At 45.3% G+C, this 20,297-nt stretch overlaps 1 protein-coding gene across 6 annotated transcripts in view; it reads left to right on the plus strand.

Moving 5' to 3' along the window:
* Positions 1–20,297, plus strand: part of RAB17 (RAB17, member RAS oncogene family) — a 71,923-nt gene that overhangs the window by 31,529 nt on the left and 20,097 nt on the right. For 4 of the 6 annotated variants that reach the window (XR_013608740.1, XR_013608738.1, XM_078681358.1 and 1 more), the window contains exons 2-4: positions 7,945–8,151; positions 8,773–8,924; positions 17,295–17,420. Coding sequence is in view for 3 of the 6 variants with exons in the window: in XM_078681358.1 (XP_078537484.1) it covers positions 7,977–8,151; positions 8,773–8,924; positions 17,295–17,420 (453 nt within the window). In the remaining 3 variants the exon portion in view is untranslated. Of the gene's footprint in view, positions 1–657; positions 803–7,944; positions 8,152–8,772; positions 8,925–17,294; positions 17,421–20,297 lie in introns of all 6 variants that reach the window. The other 2 variants (XR_013608739.1, XM_078681359.1) reach the window with 1 other exon arrangement.

Consider the following 20,297-nt stretch of genomic DNA (forward strand, 5'->3'; position numbering starts at 1 on the left):
AGCTACCATCTAGGCTCTAAGGTATAGAGTCTGCTGACAAATCCCAGAGATCTTCCTCAACTTACCAAGGGGAACCTTTTACCACTGTCTGTATATGCTGACATCCCCCTTCATATTCTATGGTATTGTAACAAGGCTAACTGTTTTAGGTTTATGCATTTTGCTGCTGGTAGTGGTTCGTATACTGCCTTATAGAGCACAATAGTTAAAATAAACATTTTGAACTGTACAGTGACTCTACCAACCCTTATTGTGGACAAGTACGAGTGAGTTAGCTAAAAGGGTATGTCTTGCTACCGCGGTTCCTGAGAGAGTCGGGAGTGCTGTGTTCTGGGCTGTCTAATCATTTGTAGCTTCATGATTATGTATGAGAACGAATGATACACTACAGCTAGTCGGTTTTGGGATTTTGGGTACTAAAGTGGTAGGAAGGTACAACCCCTATACACTGAGGTCCTGTTTTCCTGCGCATAGTTCTGTGTATGTGCAGAATCCCCGCAACAATACCTCTCACTATTGAAAGTGGTGCTTCGATAAACATTATGCCTCAGGAGAAATATAATGAATTGCATCCCTTACCACCACTTATGCCATTGAAAACCAAAATGTACACCTGGGCTGCAATGACACCCTTAAAAAGTCAATGTTCATTTGTAGCGATGATGAAACACAAGAAAACGAAGATGCAACTACCCATCCATGTGCTTCAAGGGACAGCGTCAAGTGCCTGTCTACTCAGTTTTAGCACAGCTGCTGATATGTGACTGATTTCTGCTACAACATGAATGCTCACCATGAAATAGTACGTCAGTTGCTTTTGTTGTTTTATGGTTTGGGAAAGCTTAAGACTATGAAAGTAAAGTTGCATATTATTAAAGCCACCTGTGCTGTTGCTCAGAGACGTAGGCAAATTGTTTTTCATTAACAAAATGCTATTGAAAAATAACTTGAATCATTACTTAAACATAATATCATTGAGCTTTCGACTGGTCCAATGTCTTGGGTTTCCCCCTTTATAGTAGTGGCCAAAAAGGACAGTGAAGGAGAGGTACGCATATGCGTTGACATGCGTCAGGCAAACAAGGCAATTGAACAAGAAAGACATTCAGGTCCACACATTGCTGACATGATAATGTAACTAAATGGTGTCTGGCTCTTCTCTAGCCTTGGTTTAAATAAAGGTAATAATCAGTTGGAACGCAAAGAATATTGCAGGTACAATACAACCTTTTTTCACTTGTTGGTCTGTTTAGAAACAAAAGACTAAGTTTTGGTGTGTAGTCCACTGCATATTGGTTTTCAGAGCTACCCAAAAAGAACACAATAAAGCACTTACACAAGTATGTTGGTTACTTGCGAAAGCAGATTAGACTTTGATTGCAGGAAAATGTTTGTTCCATAAGACACAGCTAAAATTCTTTGTCTATATCTTTTCTGATGGGGGCATGACACCGGATCCTGCTAAAGGTCAATCATTTTCTATGGTGCATTCATTTCTTGGAATGGCCAGCTACTGTTCTGGATATATACGTGACTTTGCCACTGTAAGTGCTACATTGAGAGAGTTGACGAAAAAGAATGTTTTACTTCAGTGCTCAAATGAATGTGAGAACAGTTTTTAAGAAAATCAAACAAGCCATTGAGAATGCTACTGAAATGGCTTACTTCAATCTGAAACTTTATATAGAGGTTATAGTTGATGCTAGTCCAGTTGGGTTAGGTGCTATCCTTGGACAGCACATTGGACACCCGAATGCTCGAAGACATATTGTGGCATACGCTAGTGGGAGTTTATCCCAACCAGAATGTGCTTACTCACAACCTGAGAAAGAATGTTTAGCCGTGGTGTGGGCATGTGAAAACGTCCATGTATTCCTGTAAGGAAAGCCTTTTAAGCTGGTGATAGATCATCAAGCTTTACTAACAATATTTGGCAATCCAATGGCCAAGATGCCTCGTCGTATTACACGCTGGGTATTACGATTATAAGAGTACAATTATAATATTGTGCATCCTCCAGGAATGGATCAGAACCCTGTTGACTACTTTTCCAGAGTGCCCAGTCATGGCCATGGCACTCCATCCAAGTCAGCTGAAGCTTATGTCAACTTCATTGTGAAATCATACACACCAGCTGCTATTTAATTAGCCCAGATTATTACTGCCACTAGCCACAATAGTGACAGTCTAAAGATCAAAAATACAGAAATGTCAAAGATTAACTGTCCATAACTCAAGCGGGAGCTATACTGAGAGCGTCAAAAATCTTGATTCCGGAGTGTTTTTGGGCAAAAATTATTGAAGTGACCTGCGAACGACATAGGGGAATCATTGCCACAAAATGAGCTCTACAAAACCGAGTCTGGTTGCCATATCACAATGAGCAAGTTCAGAAAGAATTAAACGCCTGTCATCTGTGCAACTGCCTATCTACCAAAGTTACTCAACACACCCTAAACATGTCAGAACTCCTGAAGCATACCTGGAAGAGAATAGCAATTGATTTTCTCGGGCCACTCGACAATGGATATCACCTGATGATGATTGTAGGAAAGTGCCCCTCTTTGCACGCTTACCCTCCACTTTTTGTCTAAGCACTGATGCAACCAGACTTGATGTGCCCCGGGTCCCTGCCAATCAGGTTCCCAGGGCCTGTGTTCTTTCCCAAAACAGTACATTTGTACCCACAAGTGGCACATTCCTGGCCACAGGTAAGCCCCTTGTAAAAGGTACCATGGGCACCAAGGACACTGTGACCAGAGAAGGCTCTAAGGGCGGTAGCACCTATTGTGCCACCCTTGGAGGTCCTGTATCTTTACACCCACACACTGCCATTGCAGGCTGCATGGTTTGGTGCAGAGAAAAGTGAAGAGTCGACATGGCACACATCCCTGCATGCCATGCCTACAACCCACTGCCTGAGGCCTAGGTAAGCCACCTCTCTAGCAGGGTGCACTAGCCCTCAGCTGAGGGTACAGTGGCAGGAGCCCTGTACCCCTACAGTGTCTATGTCTAGTCTTAGACATTGCAGATTTAGTAAAGCCATAAAGAGTATATGGTCTGAGAGTTGTCATTACGAATTACACAGCTCCATAATGGCTTCACTAAAACATGGGAAGATTGGGAGCAAACCTCTCAGCACATTAAACCCACACTGATGCCAGTGTGGGATTTAATGTAAAAGGCACTCAGAAGGCATCTTAGAGATGCCCCTGAAAAACGACCAGCCCTGGTGTGGTTCCTGAATGCCTGCCTGCCATTTGCCACCACCAGACAGGTTTCTGGACCCCTGGGTTGAGAGCACCTGCTCTCTGGGTCCAGAAACAAAGCTGATCCTGGGCAGAGGTGTCATGCCTCCTCCCTCAGGATGGGCTGCGTCCACGAAGGGGAAGCTTTAAAGGCCTTCCTCCTCTGGAAGCTGTCCCTGCCTTTTGCTGCCTGCAGCAACTGGCTTCCACTGGATCTGCCTCCACTTTGGGCAGTAGTAAAGGCGGGAAAACAAAGCTTGGAAGAGACGTGTGCCCACCTTTGCCAACCCCACCCCTCTGGTGGGGGAAATGAGGTGAAGCATGCATCTCAGTCCCCTTTATCTTGAATATGAGGGGACTCAGCCAATTAGGAGGATGGCATAATAGGGGGTGTACCCTCCCCAAGGAAGGAGCCCATCGGTCCTGACCTGCACACCCCTTTTAATGCCCCTAAATCTAGTATTTAAGGGCCATCCTGAACCCTGTCTCCTCAGATTCAAGGAAGAAAGAAGAAGGACCGAAGAGCCGTGCGGACCCAGGAAGAAGAGTACACCTACTGCTTTGGCCCCAGGCCTACCAGCCTGTCCCAACTCCGACCTGCCTACAGCCAAGAACCCCTGTGTGTCCAACAGCCATCAGCCCTCCAGAGCCCAGAGGATCTGCCCTGCAACCATCTTACAGACTCTGTCTCCCGTGCGCACTAGATTTGCTCAAGCAAAGACAGACACACAGAATCGGGATGCAGGTGGCTCGGCGATTCTGCACGACTCTGCACCCGATGTACATGGCCTAACACCACAAGTAGGTCTCCCCACTGATCCTGACCAGGGATCTGGTGATCCCCGACCTTCCTCAAGCTTCGAGATGACTCCTGCAGTCTCAACCTGAAGGGTCCCCCTGACTGCGACCAGAGCTGGTAAGAAAAACCTGGCACCAGAAGACACCCATGCACCAGAGTACCCACTGCCTTGGGCGGCCCAACCGATGCTGTCCAGGCATCCCCAAGAACCCAACTTACCTCTCCAGCCAGTAGTCGCCTTCAGGAAGTCTCTCTGCCTTGGCCTGCAGCAACTTTTCCTAACTGAAGGCCTCCATTGAGAATCACAGGGTCCCAGACGTCTCCTTGGCACACTGCACCGGCCGACCCTGTGCCGCTGATAATGCAGCTCCTGTGCTTATTGTTGGCCCCTTAAGTGCTGACCTTTACCCCAGGAGCTTTGCTCCCACACCTGAGTGGTCTGCTTGTGAGCAGTCCCTAACTGAAGGCTCCCTTAGCCCCATTGGCTAACATTGGGCCCCAGCACTCTGCACCTGGCCGCCCCAGTGCTGCTGGTGGTGCAGCTTGAGTGCCTACCTAGACATCGGGGAACCTTGGTCCTAACCCCCAAAACTCCCACTTGTAAGGCATTTACTTGCCTGTGAAACTGAAAAACATTTTTTCCCATGGGAACCCATGTTATGAGATTTTGGGCCTAAAATGTTCTAAGTTTTGAACTGTTGTTTTGTATGGGGAAAACAGTAACTAAACTCAAGTCAAAAAAGTCTTACTTACCTTGTATTGTGAGATCCTTAGGTTTGGTATCTAGGCATGCCACCCCAGTACTCTGTGTAATCTAAAAGTAATCAAAAAGTACTCTAAAATTAATTACTGTGTAATTTCCAATGCTTTTTGAAACTATACCTTGCTATAACTATTGCAAATCCCTTCCCAATTGCATGTCCGTGTAAAGGTTCACAATTAAAAGTATATTTTTCCTACCTGTACCAAGTCTTGAATGGTTCTAGAAATAAAATACAAGTATGTCTTTTTTTAATACTTAACCCAATTGGTCTGCATTCTGTCTCTGAGTGTGTGTAATCAGTCCTTGAGTGAGTGAATACAATAAATGGTTAACACACCCTCTGGATAAGCCTAACTGCTCTCCCACATTAAGGGCTGTTAGTACTTACCTAATTTAGCCTTTGCTATACCTCTGGGGTATACTTTGGTATAGTATATACAGAGCCAGCTTCCTACAGTGTTTGTGGATGAATACTCATGATTTCCATTAATTAGGAACCTTTTGTTCACCACTCAAAAATTAGTCATTGAGACCCTGGGTGCCATCTTTGCTACATGGGGTGTTCCAGCCATACTAAAATTTTACAATGGCCCACCTTTTAATAGTCGGGAATTCAAAGACTTTTTAGAGCATCTGAGTATAAAGCATCAAAAAAGCACGTCTCTGTGGTCACAGACTGCGGGCTGGTTGAGAGATTTATGAGTACACTTAAAAAAGAAGTGCAGTGTACTACACATGAAAACCTCAATTTAAAAATTGTGTTAAACTCTACATTGTGGTCTTACGATTCAACATCTCACTCTACCACTGTTGAAAGTCCAGCATCGTTGATGTTCAGGAGAGCAGTGACAACCAAGATACCCCACTGGACCAATCAAAGAGAAAAAGATGGGAATTCCATTCATATGAGGGACTTGGGTCAGAAACAAAAGATGTAAACATATGCTGACCGAAGACAGCATGCAAAAAACATCGTCTTCAAGAGAGGAGACAAATTGCTTCTCCGGCAGATGCGGGAAAGAAAATACAATGCTCCCTTTGATGCAGAACCTTTCGAAATTGTGTCGACCCAAAGGTGCATGGTGACTGCCCAGCACCCTGGGAAGTCTCTTACCAGAGATTCATTCACTTTCCGCATTTCATTCATTGTTCACCAGACCTCCATGGTGAAGGAGAGACTGATTCTGAAACACCAGTGACTGCTGCTGCCTTTCCACAATCCTAGCAGATCTTGGATCATGATGGTGGCCGGTCTCAACTTCACACAACACGGTCAGGTCGAACCATTACAGCACCAAAGAGATTAAATGAAGAGATTTCAATGTATATATGTGTGTATCTTTTTGTGAAAGTGAGACATTTTCATTTAACAGAGGGGAGATGTAGTGTCTTGTGAAGTAACAATGGCAGAACCCTTTTGGCTCCTGATGAACTCAGTAGAGCTTTGATGTAATTAATAGAGTGTGTTACAGTGAAGGCTGCTTTAGAATGTTGAGTTTGTAGTTACACGCAGATGAATAAGGGCGTACATTGCTATGCTCCATGTGTGACGTAGTCAATGGAGGGTGCCCAAGCTGAGAAAAAGCTACAAAAATGGCATACACAAATACAAAATAAAGGCCCTCCTCTATCTGACAGTAGGGCCTTCTTGAGTAGGGGATTTGAGGTTTTTGAAATGCACACATCATTTACACCCTTTTCAAAATCCTTACATGTTAAATTAAAAATGCAAACAAATGCAATAATTTAATAGTGAGAATGCACAAACGATTTTCTTCAGCTGAACTGAATGGTGAGGAAATGACCAGGCTGGATGGACTTGGCTTGTGCTATGATCTAAATTAAAATCCTATGTTATGTCACTTTTCATATTTTGTAACTTTTTTAACTACATAAAATTAGCAGCAACAAATGAAAAACCCATAGTTGCACAGCAATGACATAAGGCACCTAGATAGGTGTCATTGCTTGCTGTGTTCTGTTTAATATTGGGGCATTTGGTTTGCAAATTAAAGAAGGAAGCACTGAAATCAGATGCATTGATTGGGGTCTACGTATGTGAATTAGGACATATTATAGGGGTATATGTGTTACAGTGGTTGCTTAGATGGTGGAGGTTACTTGCCTAGGTCATGAGTAGGGCCACTTAATTTATGCGTCAGGGCAAGGCCAAATTAAGCAGCATAGTTGAGCAAATTGTGAGGCAGGAAAAGGCGAATCATGTTGCATAATGCAGCACATTTTGTGATAGTATTACTCAATTATTTTGCCATGTTTACACTTGCTATCACTCAGGGTATTAGTAACACCACATTAGTACCTGGTTAGCACCCAAATATAGCAATAAGGAACAGAAAGGTGACCATTCAACCTTTGCAAAGCCCCTCCCACTGCGAGACAACACGGGTCGCTGTGTTTTTAGTAACTTTTAATCCATCTGATCTAGAAACTATGGGGCATATTATCAAGGGGGTTTATCTCCGCTTTTTTGGCTTTAAAAGCCAAGAAAGCGGAGATAAAATTATCTCCTTATTACCTAGCTGTCGCTAACACCAGTTAGCGACAGCTAGTAGGAGATAGCGACCATCTTGGGCCCCACTTTGCATGTCAGTGATATTTATCACTAATGACATGCAAAGTGGGCGTGCCAAGATGTTAGCGACTGGAAACAGTCGCTAACATCGCTATCTCCTATTACCAACTATTGGAGATATTCACGCTAAGCGCGAATATCTCCAAAAGCTAACACCTGCCCCTGAGCAGTTCTTAGCCATGTTATCCAATGGGAGGTGGATAACATGGCTAAGAGCATTAGCTCGATAATGCATGAATATCGCTGACTTTTCAGCGATATTCATGCATTGCGGCCGTTTTTTATCGCATTTGCGATAAACCTTGGTAATACCAAGGTTTATCTGCGGTAAAAATCACCGCAGCTCAGCGGTAAAATTTTCTCTCTAACCAAGCAATAGCGATAATTATCGCTATTGCTTGGTAATATGCCCCTATATTCTTGTGATCTGCAAATTATGCAGCAGATGATGGATCATGTGGCAAATCTATCATTATGTAAAAACTGCCCATGGCTGCACAATTGCATAAATGCAGTGGATCCCTTTTCTCCTTCCATGCAGTATTTCGGCCAGAATCGTTCTTGCACGGATAAATGGAGAACAGTGAGATCTTGGAGGAGAACCCAGACACCCTCATGGAGTTTGAGTGCGACAGAACATCCTACGCCTTCAAGCTGGTGGTCCTGGGCAGCAGTGGTGTCGGCAAGTCCAGCTTGGTGCTGAGATATGTAAAGGATGACTTCAGGGATCTGCCTGTGACAGTCGGCTGTAAGTACTAGCGATAAGGCAGTGACATTTTTAATGCCAGGTTTTATCTAGTGAAGATCATGCAGGCAAAATCCCTTAGGTGAGCAATTTGTATGTGAGTTGTAGCCCTAATGTCTCCAGCCAGAATACTTGGGCATTTGTTTATGTTATATTTACTACTGCTGCCCAACATTTCCATCCCAGAGGAAGCCAAAGAAATATGTGGATTGGGATACTGTTACATTTTTTCAGCACACTTTTAAGCAGCCTGGTGGTGGCACACATGGCCTTCAGTTTTGTAAGCAATCTTATAAGTGGGCTATGCTGACATATTTATTTGTAAATGCAAAGCTAATATGGGATGGTCTACTGTTTATTTTATTTTGGGTATTTCCGAAGTGTCAACATAATTTTGAAATGGTGCGGGTCGCTGTACATATTTAATAGCGTGGGATATAGAGGTTAGTTGCATGAATGTTTAGTTCAACTTGTTTATACATTTAGGTGATCCATTCACATGCATGGTTAATCAATAAAAAATACTTGAGCAATCAGTGCAGGTCACTCTGTATTCCACTCTGAAGGTCTTTCCTGCTTTCCCTGCCCAGGAAGATACCCACGAGCCACTGATTTATCTTGCAGGTGCTTTCTTCACGCAACTAGTGTGCCTGGACCACACAACCATTAAGTTTGAGATCTGGGATACAGCTGGGCAAGAGAAATACCACAGTGTGTGCCACTTGTACTACCGGGGAGCCAATGCTGCCCTTTTGGTGTATGACATCACCAGCAAGGTAAGATTGCCACATCTTCTTGAGGGATTCGCTGCAATTCTAGTTAGCATATTTACTGTTATGAGCCCCCTTGTGCTCATGTATGTATTTATAGCTCAACTCTTCACTCTCCTTCTACTACCTGCCAAGATGGCCCCCTCCAACTGCAGAGATTCAAGCTGCCTACTGCTTTTTCTTTGTTCACTTTTTAGGTCTCGGCTATTATATCCCGCAGGCATTAATAGCCGAGTGTATAGTAGGCGAAACAAACTCTTGACCAAGCGCGGATTACGTGCAGTTCATGTGATGCACTCGTGTGAGACGCGCGTCCACATCAAACCCATCAGCCTTGCAGCACCAGACTTCAATGGAAGCCTCCCAAGCTGCTCCCCCGCCCCCGCCATGAGACTTCAAAGCAATGCGCTGAAAAGTCACCATTTGCCAGCATGCGGCCGCTAGCGCTTTCATCGCTATCACTCCCCCCTCTCCTACTTCCCCTCCCACCTCCCAAACAGCATCGAGTCGTGAAGACTTGTTTCATAGCGCCCGCTTTCAATTATTTATTTAGTTGCACACTGACTCGGTGGCCACGCTTTATATTTAGCATGGCGCATGCTTTTCATTTTTTATTTAGTAGCATTATTTGTATAGCGCCACCCTCTTTTATTATTTTTTGTTTATGTGTTCAGGCGCCACCCAAGATCCCCTCTCCGCACTGCTGCATCTGTAAATTCAAACCCCCCCTTCCCTGCCAAGTTCTTCTCCCCTTTCACTTCTGCCCGCTTTTAATTATTTATTTAGTTGTGCACGTTTTATATTTAGCATGGCGCCCGCTTTTAATTATTTATTTAGTTGCACGCATTGCATGTTTAGTGGAGCTAGCTTTTTAAAATAATTTGTTTGTGTTTGAGCGGCATCCAAGAGCACCTCGCCGCACTGCTGCATCTGTAAATTTAAACCACCCTTCCCTGCCAGGTTCTCCTCCCCTCGTGCTTCCCGTGACTGGCCATAGTCCCCACAGCTGTCAGCGCCCGCTTTTAGTTATTTATTTAGTTGCACACTGACTCGGTGGCCACGCTTTATATTTAGCACGGCGCATGCTTTTCATTATTTATTTAGTTGCACACATTATTTGTATAGCGCCACCCTCTTTTATTATTTTTTGATTATGTGTTCAGGCGCCACCCAAGATCCCCTCTCTGCACTGCTGCATCTGTAAATTCAAACCCCTCCTTCCCTGCCAGGTTCTTCTCCCCTTTCACTTCTGCACGCTTTTAATTATTTATTTAATTGTGCACGTTTTATATTTAGCATGGCACCCGCTTTTAATTATTTCTTTAGTTGCACGCATTGCTTGTTTAGTGGAGCCAGCTTTTAAAAAAAATGTGTTTGTGTTTGAGCGGCATCCAAGAGCACCTTGCCGCACTGCTGCATCTGTAAATTTAAACCACCCTTCCCTGCCAGGTTCTCCTCCCCTCGTGCTTCCCGTGACTGCCCATAGTCCCCACAGCTGTTAGCACTCCTACAATACGGCCACACAAGGCAAAACCTTCTTCAAACAAGCATTTGCAATGCAATAGGTCTCACATTTACGCAAGTTTAAGCTATTGCCATTGTAAATGACAATGCCTTTTATTTATGTTTTACAAACAAAAACATAAATAAAAGGCATTGTCATTTACAATGCAATAGCTCAAACCCGCATAATTGCGAGACCTACTGCATTGCACCACTCAACGCCACAGCACCACTCAACACCACAGCATCCCTCAACACCACAGCATCACTCAACGCCACAGCATTACTCAATGCCACAGCATCACTCCACGCCACAGCATCACTCAGCACCACTCAACGCTACAGCACCACTCAACACCACAGCACCACTCAACGCCACAGCATCACTCAACGCCACAGCATCACTCAACGCCACAGCATCACTCAACGCCAGAGCTTCACTCACCGACACAGCATCACTCAGTACCACTGAATGTCACAGCACCGCTCAATGCCACAGCACCACTCAATGCCACAGCACCACTCCGCACCTAAGGACCATTCCGATGTGGATCTGGGGGCTCCGGATCTGAGTGGAAAGGTAGCAGAGCCAGCCGGATATGGAGATCTGGAGGGCCGGAGGGCCGCCTCGCCCGCAGAGCCCCCTGACATTCCAATCTTATTTGGTCTGGACTGGGAACAGTCACTGTATGTACCGTGATCTTGCCCTGCCCCCTCTGCGTCACCTTCCACGAGGACGTTCGCCGAACCGGGACTCGTCAGATGATTTGGGTGCCGACGCTAGACCCTGTTTCTCAAGCCAGTCCTATGTCTCAGCGGGGGAGTCAAAGTATTTTGTAGAGCCATCCTTGATAACGCCCAAGCGGGCCGGGAAGAGCAAGAAGTAGCGAAGGTCCAGGTCACGGAGCTGTTTTTTTACAGCAGTGAAGGTGGCTCGTCTCCTTTGCACCTGAGCCGTATAATCAAGAAAGAGAGAAACTGCGACGTTTTGCACCATCGGGCCGGGGTGTTTGCCTAGCTCCCGTAGTATAGCGTCTCTGTCCCTGAAGTTCATGACTCGGGGCCTGCGAGCAGGTATGCGGTGGGCCCGCTCCACCACAAATTGCGGGGAGAGTGTTCCGGGAGGCATGAGCTCCTTCATCCAGGCCTCCGTGAAGGTCTCCATGTCTTGTCCCTCCGCCCCTTCAGGAAGATTGACTATGCACACATTATTTCAGCATGAGCGTCCCTCCGCGTCATCCACCTTATCCTCCAGGGTGCAAACTCGATCCAACAGATCTTGGAGTGCGGAAGAGCAATTCTGAGAACGGGGTCGGAGATCCCCTAGTGTAGTTTCCGCATCACAAAGTCGGTCTGAAAGTTTGTGGATTTCTGCCCGAAGGAGCGTGAAATCTGAGGTGATAGTGTCCATGCGGCCTTCCAAGGATGTGCGGGTCTGATCCAGGGTGCTGCCGATGCATTCCACTGCTACCAATACAGAGTCCAATTTGGTTGCAATATCAGGTGGATTAATCACAGTCATCGACCCGGGGGTCGTGAGTAAGGTCCCAGCCTGGCCCCCAGGAGGCACATCACGAGAGGGGTTGTTACGTAAGCGGCCCATGACAATCTGCTGCGCGCTCTTCATAGGGAGTGAGTCTGGGCCGCTAGGTCTCCACTATGTTCCCAACACAGAAGCCTCGCTTGCAATCGAGAGTAACCTCTCCGGTATGCAGCCTCCCGCCAGCTCGCGGTGCGCCCCATCGTGCGGTCAGTGACCACCAGGGTCTCTCTAGAAGGCAAGGCTCTCCCCACAGTAGTCCCAGACAACACAAAACTTTGTAAACAAAATATTTCTGTGAAAAACTTTGATTCGGGGCCAAAAGGACAAAGGAAAGGGAGAATAGGCATGGCAGGACACTAAAAAAATGGATTGAGCGATGAGAGCAATGTGGAGAGGGACAAAAGGAGAAGTGAGACAGCAGATTGGAGAGGAATGGCAAAATATGGGAAGAGGAAAAGGAAATCAAGTGAGGAAGAAAAAAAAGTAGAAAAGAGCAGGCACTGCCCATGCTAGTAAGAGTGGTGGGGCTGGGGGGGGCAGGGTGGAGGGGAAGTTGACAGATGACGATAAGGGAAACTTAAATTTAAAAAAAGAAAACCTCTTACCAAACACTTGGGGCATTGCCAAGCTGGCCCTGCGGCAAGCACAAGATAAATGGTTTTCTTTAAGTTTCCCTCGTCATCGTCTGTCGACTCCCCCACACCCGCCCCACAGCTCTTACCTACATCGGCTGCGCCTGGAGGAGAGAGGATAAGAGTTCACGGGATGCAGAGAGATAGAGGAAATGGGGGGAAGAGATTAGGGAGAAGAAGTGATGGAAGGCAGTAGAGAGAAGGGCAGACATTGTTAAACATATAGTAAAAGCTGGAAAGTGAAAGTGGAGATGAGGGAGACAGGAAAGTGGTAAAGGATGTGGTTTAATGGCTGGAGCTGCCAACTTGGAAACCAGGTTTGAGTCTCAACATCCCGTGAGTCTAGGCAAATTACCTAATCTCCCATTGAAAAAAAAAATAATGTGTCTATGTAAAGCGCTCCAATACCATTGGGTTAAGTATGCCCTATATAAAACTACTACTGCAAAAAAAGTGAATGAGGAAGAAAGTGGTGGTGTGGAAGGCAGAATAGGATGTCAAACATTTCCTGACCTATAAGGAAAAAGGAAGAATGGTTCTCCCTTGCACTATCCTAATTCTCTCCCTCAGTCTAGGGCTTAGTTTAGAGGTTGTTGGCATTCCAGGGGGTAGTGCTAAATGTAGATTACAATCCACCAGTTGAATTTCCTTCATTAAAGGGATGGAATGGTAAATGAAATTTCACCCTTGAATTCTCCTTTCTTTTAAACGCTGCCTCCAGGCACAGGAGGACTTTCTGTTACTGTCTCCAGCAGACCAATAAAGGGTAAACATAAGAATATAACATTAGGGGCCAGATGTACGACCATTGGCAATTACAAATCGCAAATTGCGCCAAATTGCGAGTCGCAATTTGCGAGTCACAATTGCCAATGTACAACAGTGTCTGAGACACTGTTTGCGATTCCCAATGGGGTAGCAAATTGCCTGCCTCATGCATATTAATGAGGCTGTCGCAATTTGAGAACTTATTGGGAATGGCTGCCACTCCCAGGGATGGTGGCCTGCTGAGTTCAGCAGACCTCCATGTCAGGGACTGCTCTTAAATAAAGCAGTTTAAAAAAAATGCAGCCCGTTTTCCTTAAAGGAAAACGAGATGCATTTAAAATAAAAAAAATGAAACTTCTTTTTCCATCTTTTAAGGGCAGATAGTGGTCCCTATGACCACTAAACATACAACACTGGGAATCAAAGCAAAGTGCCTGCACAAGTTTAAGACGTCCCTTATCTGTATTTACACAAGCCCAGAGGTGCAGCGAGGGCTGGAGGCACAATTCCCTATACCTCCTCTATTCAGAACCTGATTCAAAGAACCTAGCATTCCTCAAATGTACATAAATACGTTAGCCCAGCACACTCAATAAACAGTAATCACGAGGTGTACAGTCAGTAATGTAGAAATTTTTCGAAGGCGAGTCGATGTTGTATTTCAATTCTTTCTTTATTTTTCATTCTTTAAAACACTTTTGAAACCGCCAACGCGTTTCGTCCCTTCCAGGGACTTCTTCAGGGCTTGAAATATAAAGTGCGCGTATTTCAATAATTAATTTCTCATTAATGATAAATAAAGAAAGAATTGAAATACAACATCGACTCGCCTTCGAAAAATGTCTACATTACTGACTGTACACCTCATGATTACTGTTTATTGAGTGTGCTGGGCTAACGTATTTATGTCCCTATGACCACTGCCTGCTCTGAAAAATTTTTACGCACCCATTCACAAAGGGGAAGGGGTCCCCTGGGGACACCTTCTGGATTGCAATTGATTTACCACCCTCTTGAAGAGGGTGGTAAACTGCGAGTGTTTTGCGACCGTTCAGACTCGCTACTAGGAAGGGACACCCTTGGAACACCCCTTCCTAATAGCGAGTCGCTAATCCTATTTTATTTAATTAGCGACTCACAAAATAGGGTTAGTACATGGGCCATAGGTTTTTTGCAGAACTCTTTACTCACTGCACTTACCCAGCACCTCCCGCGGACTCTTTGCAGAACTCTTCACTCACTGCACTTACCCAGCCCCTTCCACTGACTCTTTGCAGAACTCTTCACTCACTGCACTTACCCAGCCCCTTCCACTGACTCTTTGCAGAACTCTTCACTCACTGCACATACCCAGCCCCTTCCACTGACTCTTTGCAGAACTCTTCACTCACTGCACTTACCCAGCCTCTTCCACTGACTCTTTGCAGAACTCTTCACTCACTGCACTTACCCAGCCTCTTCCACTGACTCTTTGCAGAACTCTTCACTCACTGCACTTACCCAGCCTCTTCCACTGACTCTTTGCAGAACTCTTCACTCACTGCACTTACCCAGCCTCTTCCACTGACTCTTTGCAGAACTCTTCACTCACTGCACTTACCCAGCCTCTTCCACTGACTCTTTGCAGAACTCTTCACTCACTGCACTTACCCAGCCTCTTCCACTGACTCTTTGCAGAACTCTTCACTCACTGCACTTACCCAGCCTCTTCCACTGACTCTTTGCAGAACTCTTCACTCACTGCACTTACCCAGCCTCTTCCACTGACTCTTTGCAGAACTCTTCACTCACTGCACTTACCCAGCCTCTTCTGCTGACTCTTTGCAGAACTCTTCACTCACTGCACTTATCCAGCCCCTTCCACTGACTCTTTGCAGAACTCTTCACTCACTGCACTTACCCAGCCTCTTCTGCTGACTCTTTGCAGAACTCTTCACTCACTGCACTTATCCAGCCCCTTCCACTGACTCTTTGCAGAACTCTTCACTCACTGCACTTACCCAGCACCTTCCGCAGACTCTTTGCAGAACTCTTCACTCACTAGTGCAAGCATGGCGTGTGGCCATGGTTCTTTCAGTGCAGGTTAGCAGTCTGGTAGTTTGGATTAGTTCACAGCTTTAAAATATGTTGCATGGACTCACAGTCCAATCCGTTGTGTTGTTTCTTGAAATTATATTTTTCCGCATGGGATATTGCAAGAGGACATTTTTTCCATGCTGTCCAGTCGTTATGATCAACTGCCACAGGAAACAATTAAGTAGTTAAGAGTATAGAATTTTAGAAAAATATATTTTGGATTGTTAAAAAAAACATATTTTTCCTGCAGAAGAAGAGGTTGTTGAAGTTGCTCTGTGCAAAGTGCAGCTAACAGTGAGCATTGATTTGAACGGGGGCGTAGTGAACCCCCGCTGTAGCAGCTCAAGCGGGGGCTACCACTGGACCTGATAAACTGGTGAACTGGGTTCTTATGAACATTTAACTGTTTATGGGTCTGTTATGTCTGCAGATAAAATGCCGATAAATAGCGCTGCTAACAAACACAATGAGAGAGGGTTGTGAGCTTTCAGATGGCATGCTCAAAGAAGGGAACACATAAAGAAAACAAGTTGAATAGAAGAAAATGCGGAGAGGAACACATTGGAAAACAATGAGCATGACAGAGAAAAATATTAAAGGAAAAGTGAAGATGAGAGAAAAAAGATGGGTGGATACAAAGGGAAAAAAGAACGGAAGGTGAGAGCAAGTGTGACAGGAAGAAATAAAACATGAAGGGAAAGATGGAAGAAAGGTGAAAGGTAGGGTGAAAGGGTAAATGAATGGCTGGATGGAGTGAGAGGATTGACCCGCGAAACTGTGCATGGATGGGAGTATTGAAGAATGCACAGATGAAGAAGAGTGAATGAATCGATGGTTAAAAGAAAGATGGCTACATGAACATATTGATGAGTGGATGGGTGAAAAAATGGATGGGTGTATGTAAAGGTGAAAGTATGGACAGATGGATGGATGCATAGATAAAAGATAAATGGATGGATAGATGTAAGGCGAGTGAAAGGAACAGATGTAAGGCGAGTGAAAGGAACTGTTCTTAGGAAGCTTGCATTGGCTTGATTTTAGATATATTTCAAGCAAGGAGGTTTTACTTTTTCTGGCTGCTCCCTTGGATTTAAATTATAGCTTGGTTAGACATTGATATTAGAGTCATTGGTACACTGATCAACCATTGAAACTGAGCAACCGCGCACAAGGCAACAATCATATTTAGCTACTGATGTAACTTAGCTACTCATAATGTATGTTTACTTACTAATTATGCTAAGTAATTGTTATTGACATTCTGCCTAGCTTGTTTGTTGTTGAGAACCATTCCAATCTATGGGTGTGGAGCAAATACTCACAGAATCCCTAATGAGTCTGACCCTGTTTGGAAGGATGGAAGGCTGGGCCACCGTGCTACAATCCTAATGTGTAGGCGCTAGCTGGCATTTATGTGGATGATGGAGACAGACTCTGTGCTCTGGTTCTTTCTCATGTCCCTGTCTTTTGCGGCGAACCATAGAGTGATGGGTTAAAGGTGACTCTTCTGTCCTGTTTTGACCTCTGTTACCTGGCTCTGTCTCCTGCTCTTGTTGCAGTCTCTTTCCTGACTGTATGCTCTGGATCTAAGGACTGCCCCTTTCAAAGGGGCCCTGGTTCTGTCTCCTGTCTATCTCCTGTTTTTTTTAAACATTATCTCTTGACCTTAACACCTTCCCTTGACTAATGGCCCTGTCGTCTGCCTCTTCACCTAATTCTTTTTCCTGGCTGTGCCCTGACAGTTTTTTGCTCTGCCTCCTGGATTGCTAGCCTGCACCAACTTTTCTGCTAGTCTTCTGGAAACATGTGAAGTCTTACCTGGCTCCTGAATCTGTCTCTATCATCCTTTTACAGGAGACCTTCTTCAGGGCACAGCTATGGCTGAAGGAGCTGGCGAGAGAGTTTGCGGCAGAGGAGATCACAATTGCTCTGATTGGCAACAAGACCGACCTCTCAGAGGAGAGAGAAGTCACATCTGAGGTGTGTGCAACTTTCAGAGTGGTATTACACGAACATGAGCAAAAAGGTGCATGCAAGGTCCATTCAGTATCACAGGTGAGAATCCACATTGGTGCACTTGTGCAAGGCAGTGATTCAAAACCTTTCTGAGAGACATTGAGCCCTGACAGCAGCAAGTTACATGGATTTATATGCATTGCTCAGAGTGACAATTTAATTTCAGGTATATACACCCGAGGCACTTTCAGCACTAACGGGCATAATTACTAGAAAATTACACAGTGAGGAGCTGCAAGCCATCTTGCTGTGTCGAGCTGCGTCATTAGGAAAGTGCAGGGATGCAGCGTATTGTGCTTTCCTCTGTGCTGGAACACAAGTGGTTGCCAAGCCCCAAATCAGGCTCCCTTGCACCATGGTGCAAGGGTGCTTGCTTTGCGGGGATGATTTTTTTTATGCAGGAAGAGACACCATCCTGCACAAAAACAATCATTGATTTCGTTTTCCTCCTTCTATCTGTGCTGCAGAATGTAGCACACATAGAAAGAGCAGACAATTAGGAGACATAAAGGTATTGCGCTACTTTAACGCCTCCCCTGTGGAGGCGTTAGAATCTGACGCATTCCCAAGTTTACAAAACCTTGAAAATCTGGGAATGTGTCAGGTTACATGGATGTTGTGTGGGAACACCCAAAGCAACGCCTATGGAACACACCTTTCACGCAGAGTAATGCCTGAAAGGGGGCATATTTACGTGGCCTTGAAAGCCACGCAGGGTGGCTTTGCGTGGCCTTGTAAATATGGCTCATTATTGGGCACCACTGGAGTGTCAAAAAAGTGACGCTCCGGTGGAGCAGGGAGCTTCTAAATATACCCCTTGGAGTGGTAACTTCTAAGGATGTATGCATAGAGTCAGACGAAAAATCCATATATCGGCAACTGCAGCATTAAGAGCACCAGGTCATTCTCAGGTAATTTTAGCAATCAGGACTACAGCTCAAACAAAGATGTATGCTGCACAATAAGTGACAAGTCAGACTCAAGGTTCATGGAGAACTCAGAGCTACTTGTCACAACACAGGTACATGCAGCACTTAGAGAGACAGGTCACATCCCAGTACTTTCAGCACTCAGAGCGATATGGCCTACATAAGGCTTTTGCGGCAGGAACAGCTCATATTAAGGACTGTGCAGCTGTTAGAGTGAAAAGCTATATTAAAGCATGGGCACTTAAAGCAGTAAGCCTTATCTGAGTAGCGAGCAGCAGCCAAGAGTGATAAGTACGCGGACCCATATAAAGCACCCAGAGTAACACATCACACTTTGGTACTCACAGCACTCAATGTTACAGACCTTATTTGAGAAGCGAGCTTTACTCAGAGTGGTAAGTTACACTGAAGTACATGAGGCACTCAGAGCAATACGTCACACTTCACTCTTCGGTACTTGCAGCACTCAGAGATACTAGCCTTATCTGAGGAGTGAGCACCACTCAGAGCCGGAGGCTACAGTGAGGAATGTGTAACACTCTTAACTACTAGCTACACCAAGAGACACGCAGCACTGAAAGTTACATTGAGGAGAAACCTTATAATAAAAATACACACTATGGCCTTTATAACTACTCTTGAGTCCACGTCTTACTCATAACAATCTCACTTTATAAAGGTACGTTGTGATGCAAGAAACAGGCATTAGGAGTTTGAAAATCAGTAGTTTGGAGATTGGCTGTTCCTAGCACTATTACTGGACTGCTGGTATGGCCTGAATAAATTTGGTTCCTGCTTGCACGAAGGTTTGCGTCATGTGACACTATCCACCATGCCTCGCCCCCTATTGACTATGCTCCCCCACCAGTTCCTATATGGGTACCTGAAATCTACCCGCATAGTGGGTTAGTTTCCAAGGTTGCTAATATTCGGAGAGTTTTTTCAGTATGTCGTCTATATTTAAATGTTTCCCTTGACACATCCAAAAATGGCTCCAAGCAGTGCGCCCAAGGTGGTGGCTAGTGTGCCTCCATTTTTGGCCAGAGGGTTGCGAGCTGACACAGGCTGTGCCATCAGATCCACCATATTTGCCTAGACTATAAACCTCTGAATTCTGTGTGCCTCTACGTGTTGATAGTGAAAAGCTGGAGCTGTCAGAACAGGGTAATGAAATGGTGATGGAACAAGTGGCAACCCTAGCGGGCCTGCATTGCCAACAGCCTCAATGAAGGGAAGGACGGCTGGCGGGCACTAATGGACTTTGAGAATCTCTTCTGCCCTCTCCAGTTGCATCTGATTTAAGACCATCTGAATCAGAGAGATCAGAGGGAGGATATACAGCCAAACCAATGACCAATGAAAAAGCAGAACATCCTTACTCCAGTCTCATGGCATCAGCATCGCCTCACAAAATTGCTGCGGTAGTGTGTCCTTACCTGACCCCAGAAATCATCTAATGAAGACCAAACTACTAACCTATTACGTGAAATGTATGATGTTAAAAGGGATAATGGCCCGAGCGTGGAAAATCCCAAACCAGGTGATCTGAGTTCTCTTTCCCTGAAATAGATCCTTCTGACAGGGGTAGGGGTTTGCCTCTGCCAACAGTCCTTTAGCTGCCAGCCTTAGCATCTTGTCAGACACAATGGGTTTTATGGGGTTGGTACACTTGCCTGTCAGTTTTATCTTGATAGTTTCACTGAGTACAAAAACACTCTATTGAGGCTAATCCTTGGTAACTGGAGGACCAGTTTACTTTTTTACAGGGCCCAGCTCATGGACGTCGCAAGCTGGCTCTTTCCTCGCTAGGCTGTTCTTTGTCATCAAGACCAGTTGAATGGGGCGGGGTGATCAATAGTAATGAAAGACTGCCCCAGCCCTCAATCTTTGAGGGATTCTGTACAGCTTGCAA

This window comes from Lissotriton helveticus, chromosome 3_1, assembly GCF_964261635.1.
Source record: "Lissotriton helveticus chromosome 3_1, aLisHel1.1, whole genome shotgun sequence".
In the NCBI taxonomy this organism is placed as follows: domain Eukaryota; kingdom Metazoa; phylum Chordata; class Amphibia; order Caudata; family Salamandridae; genus Lissotriton; species Lissotriton helveticus.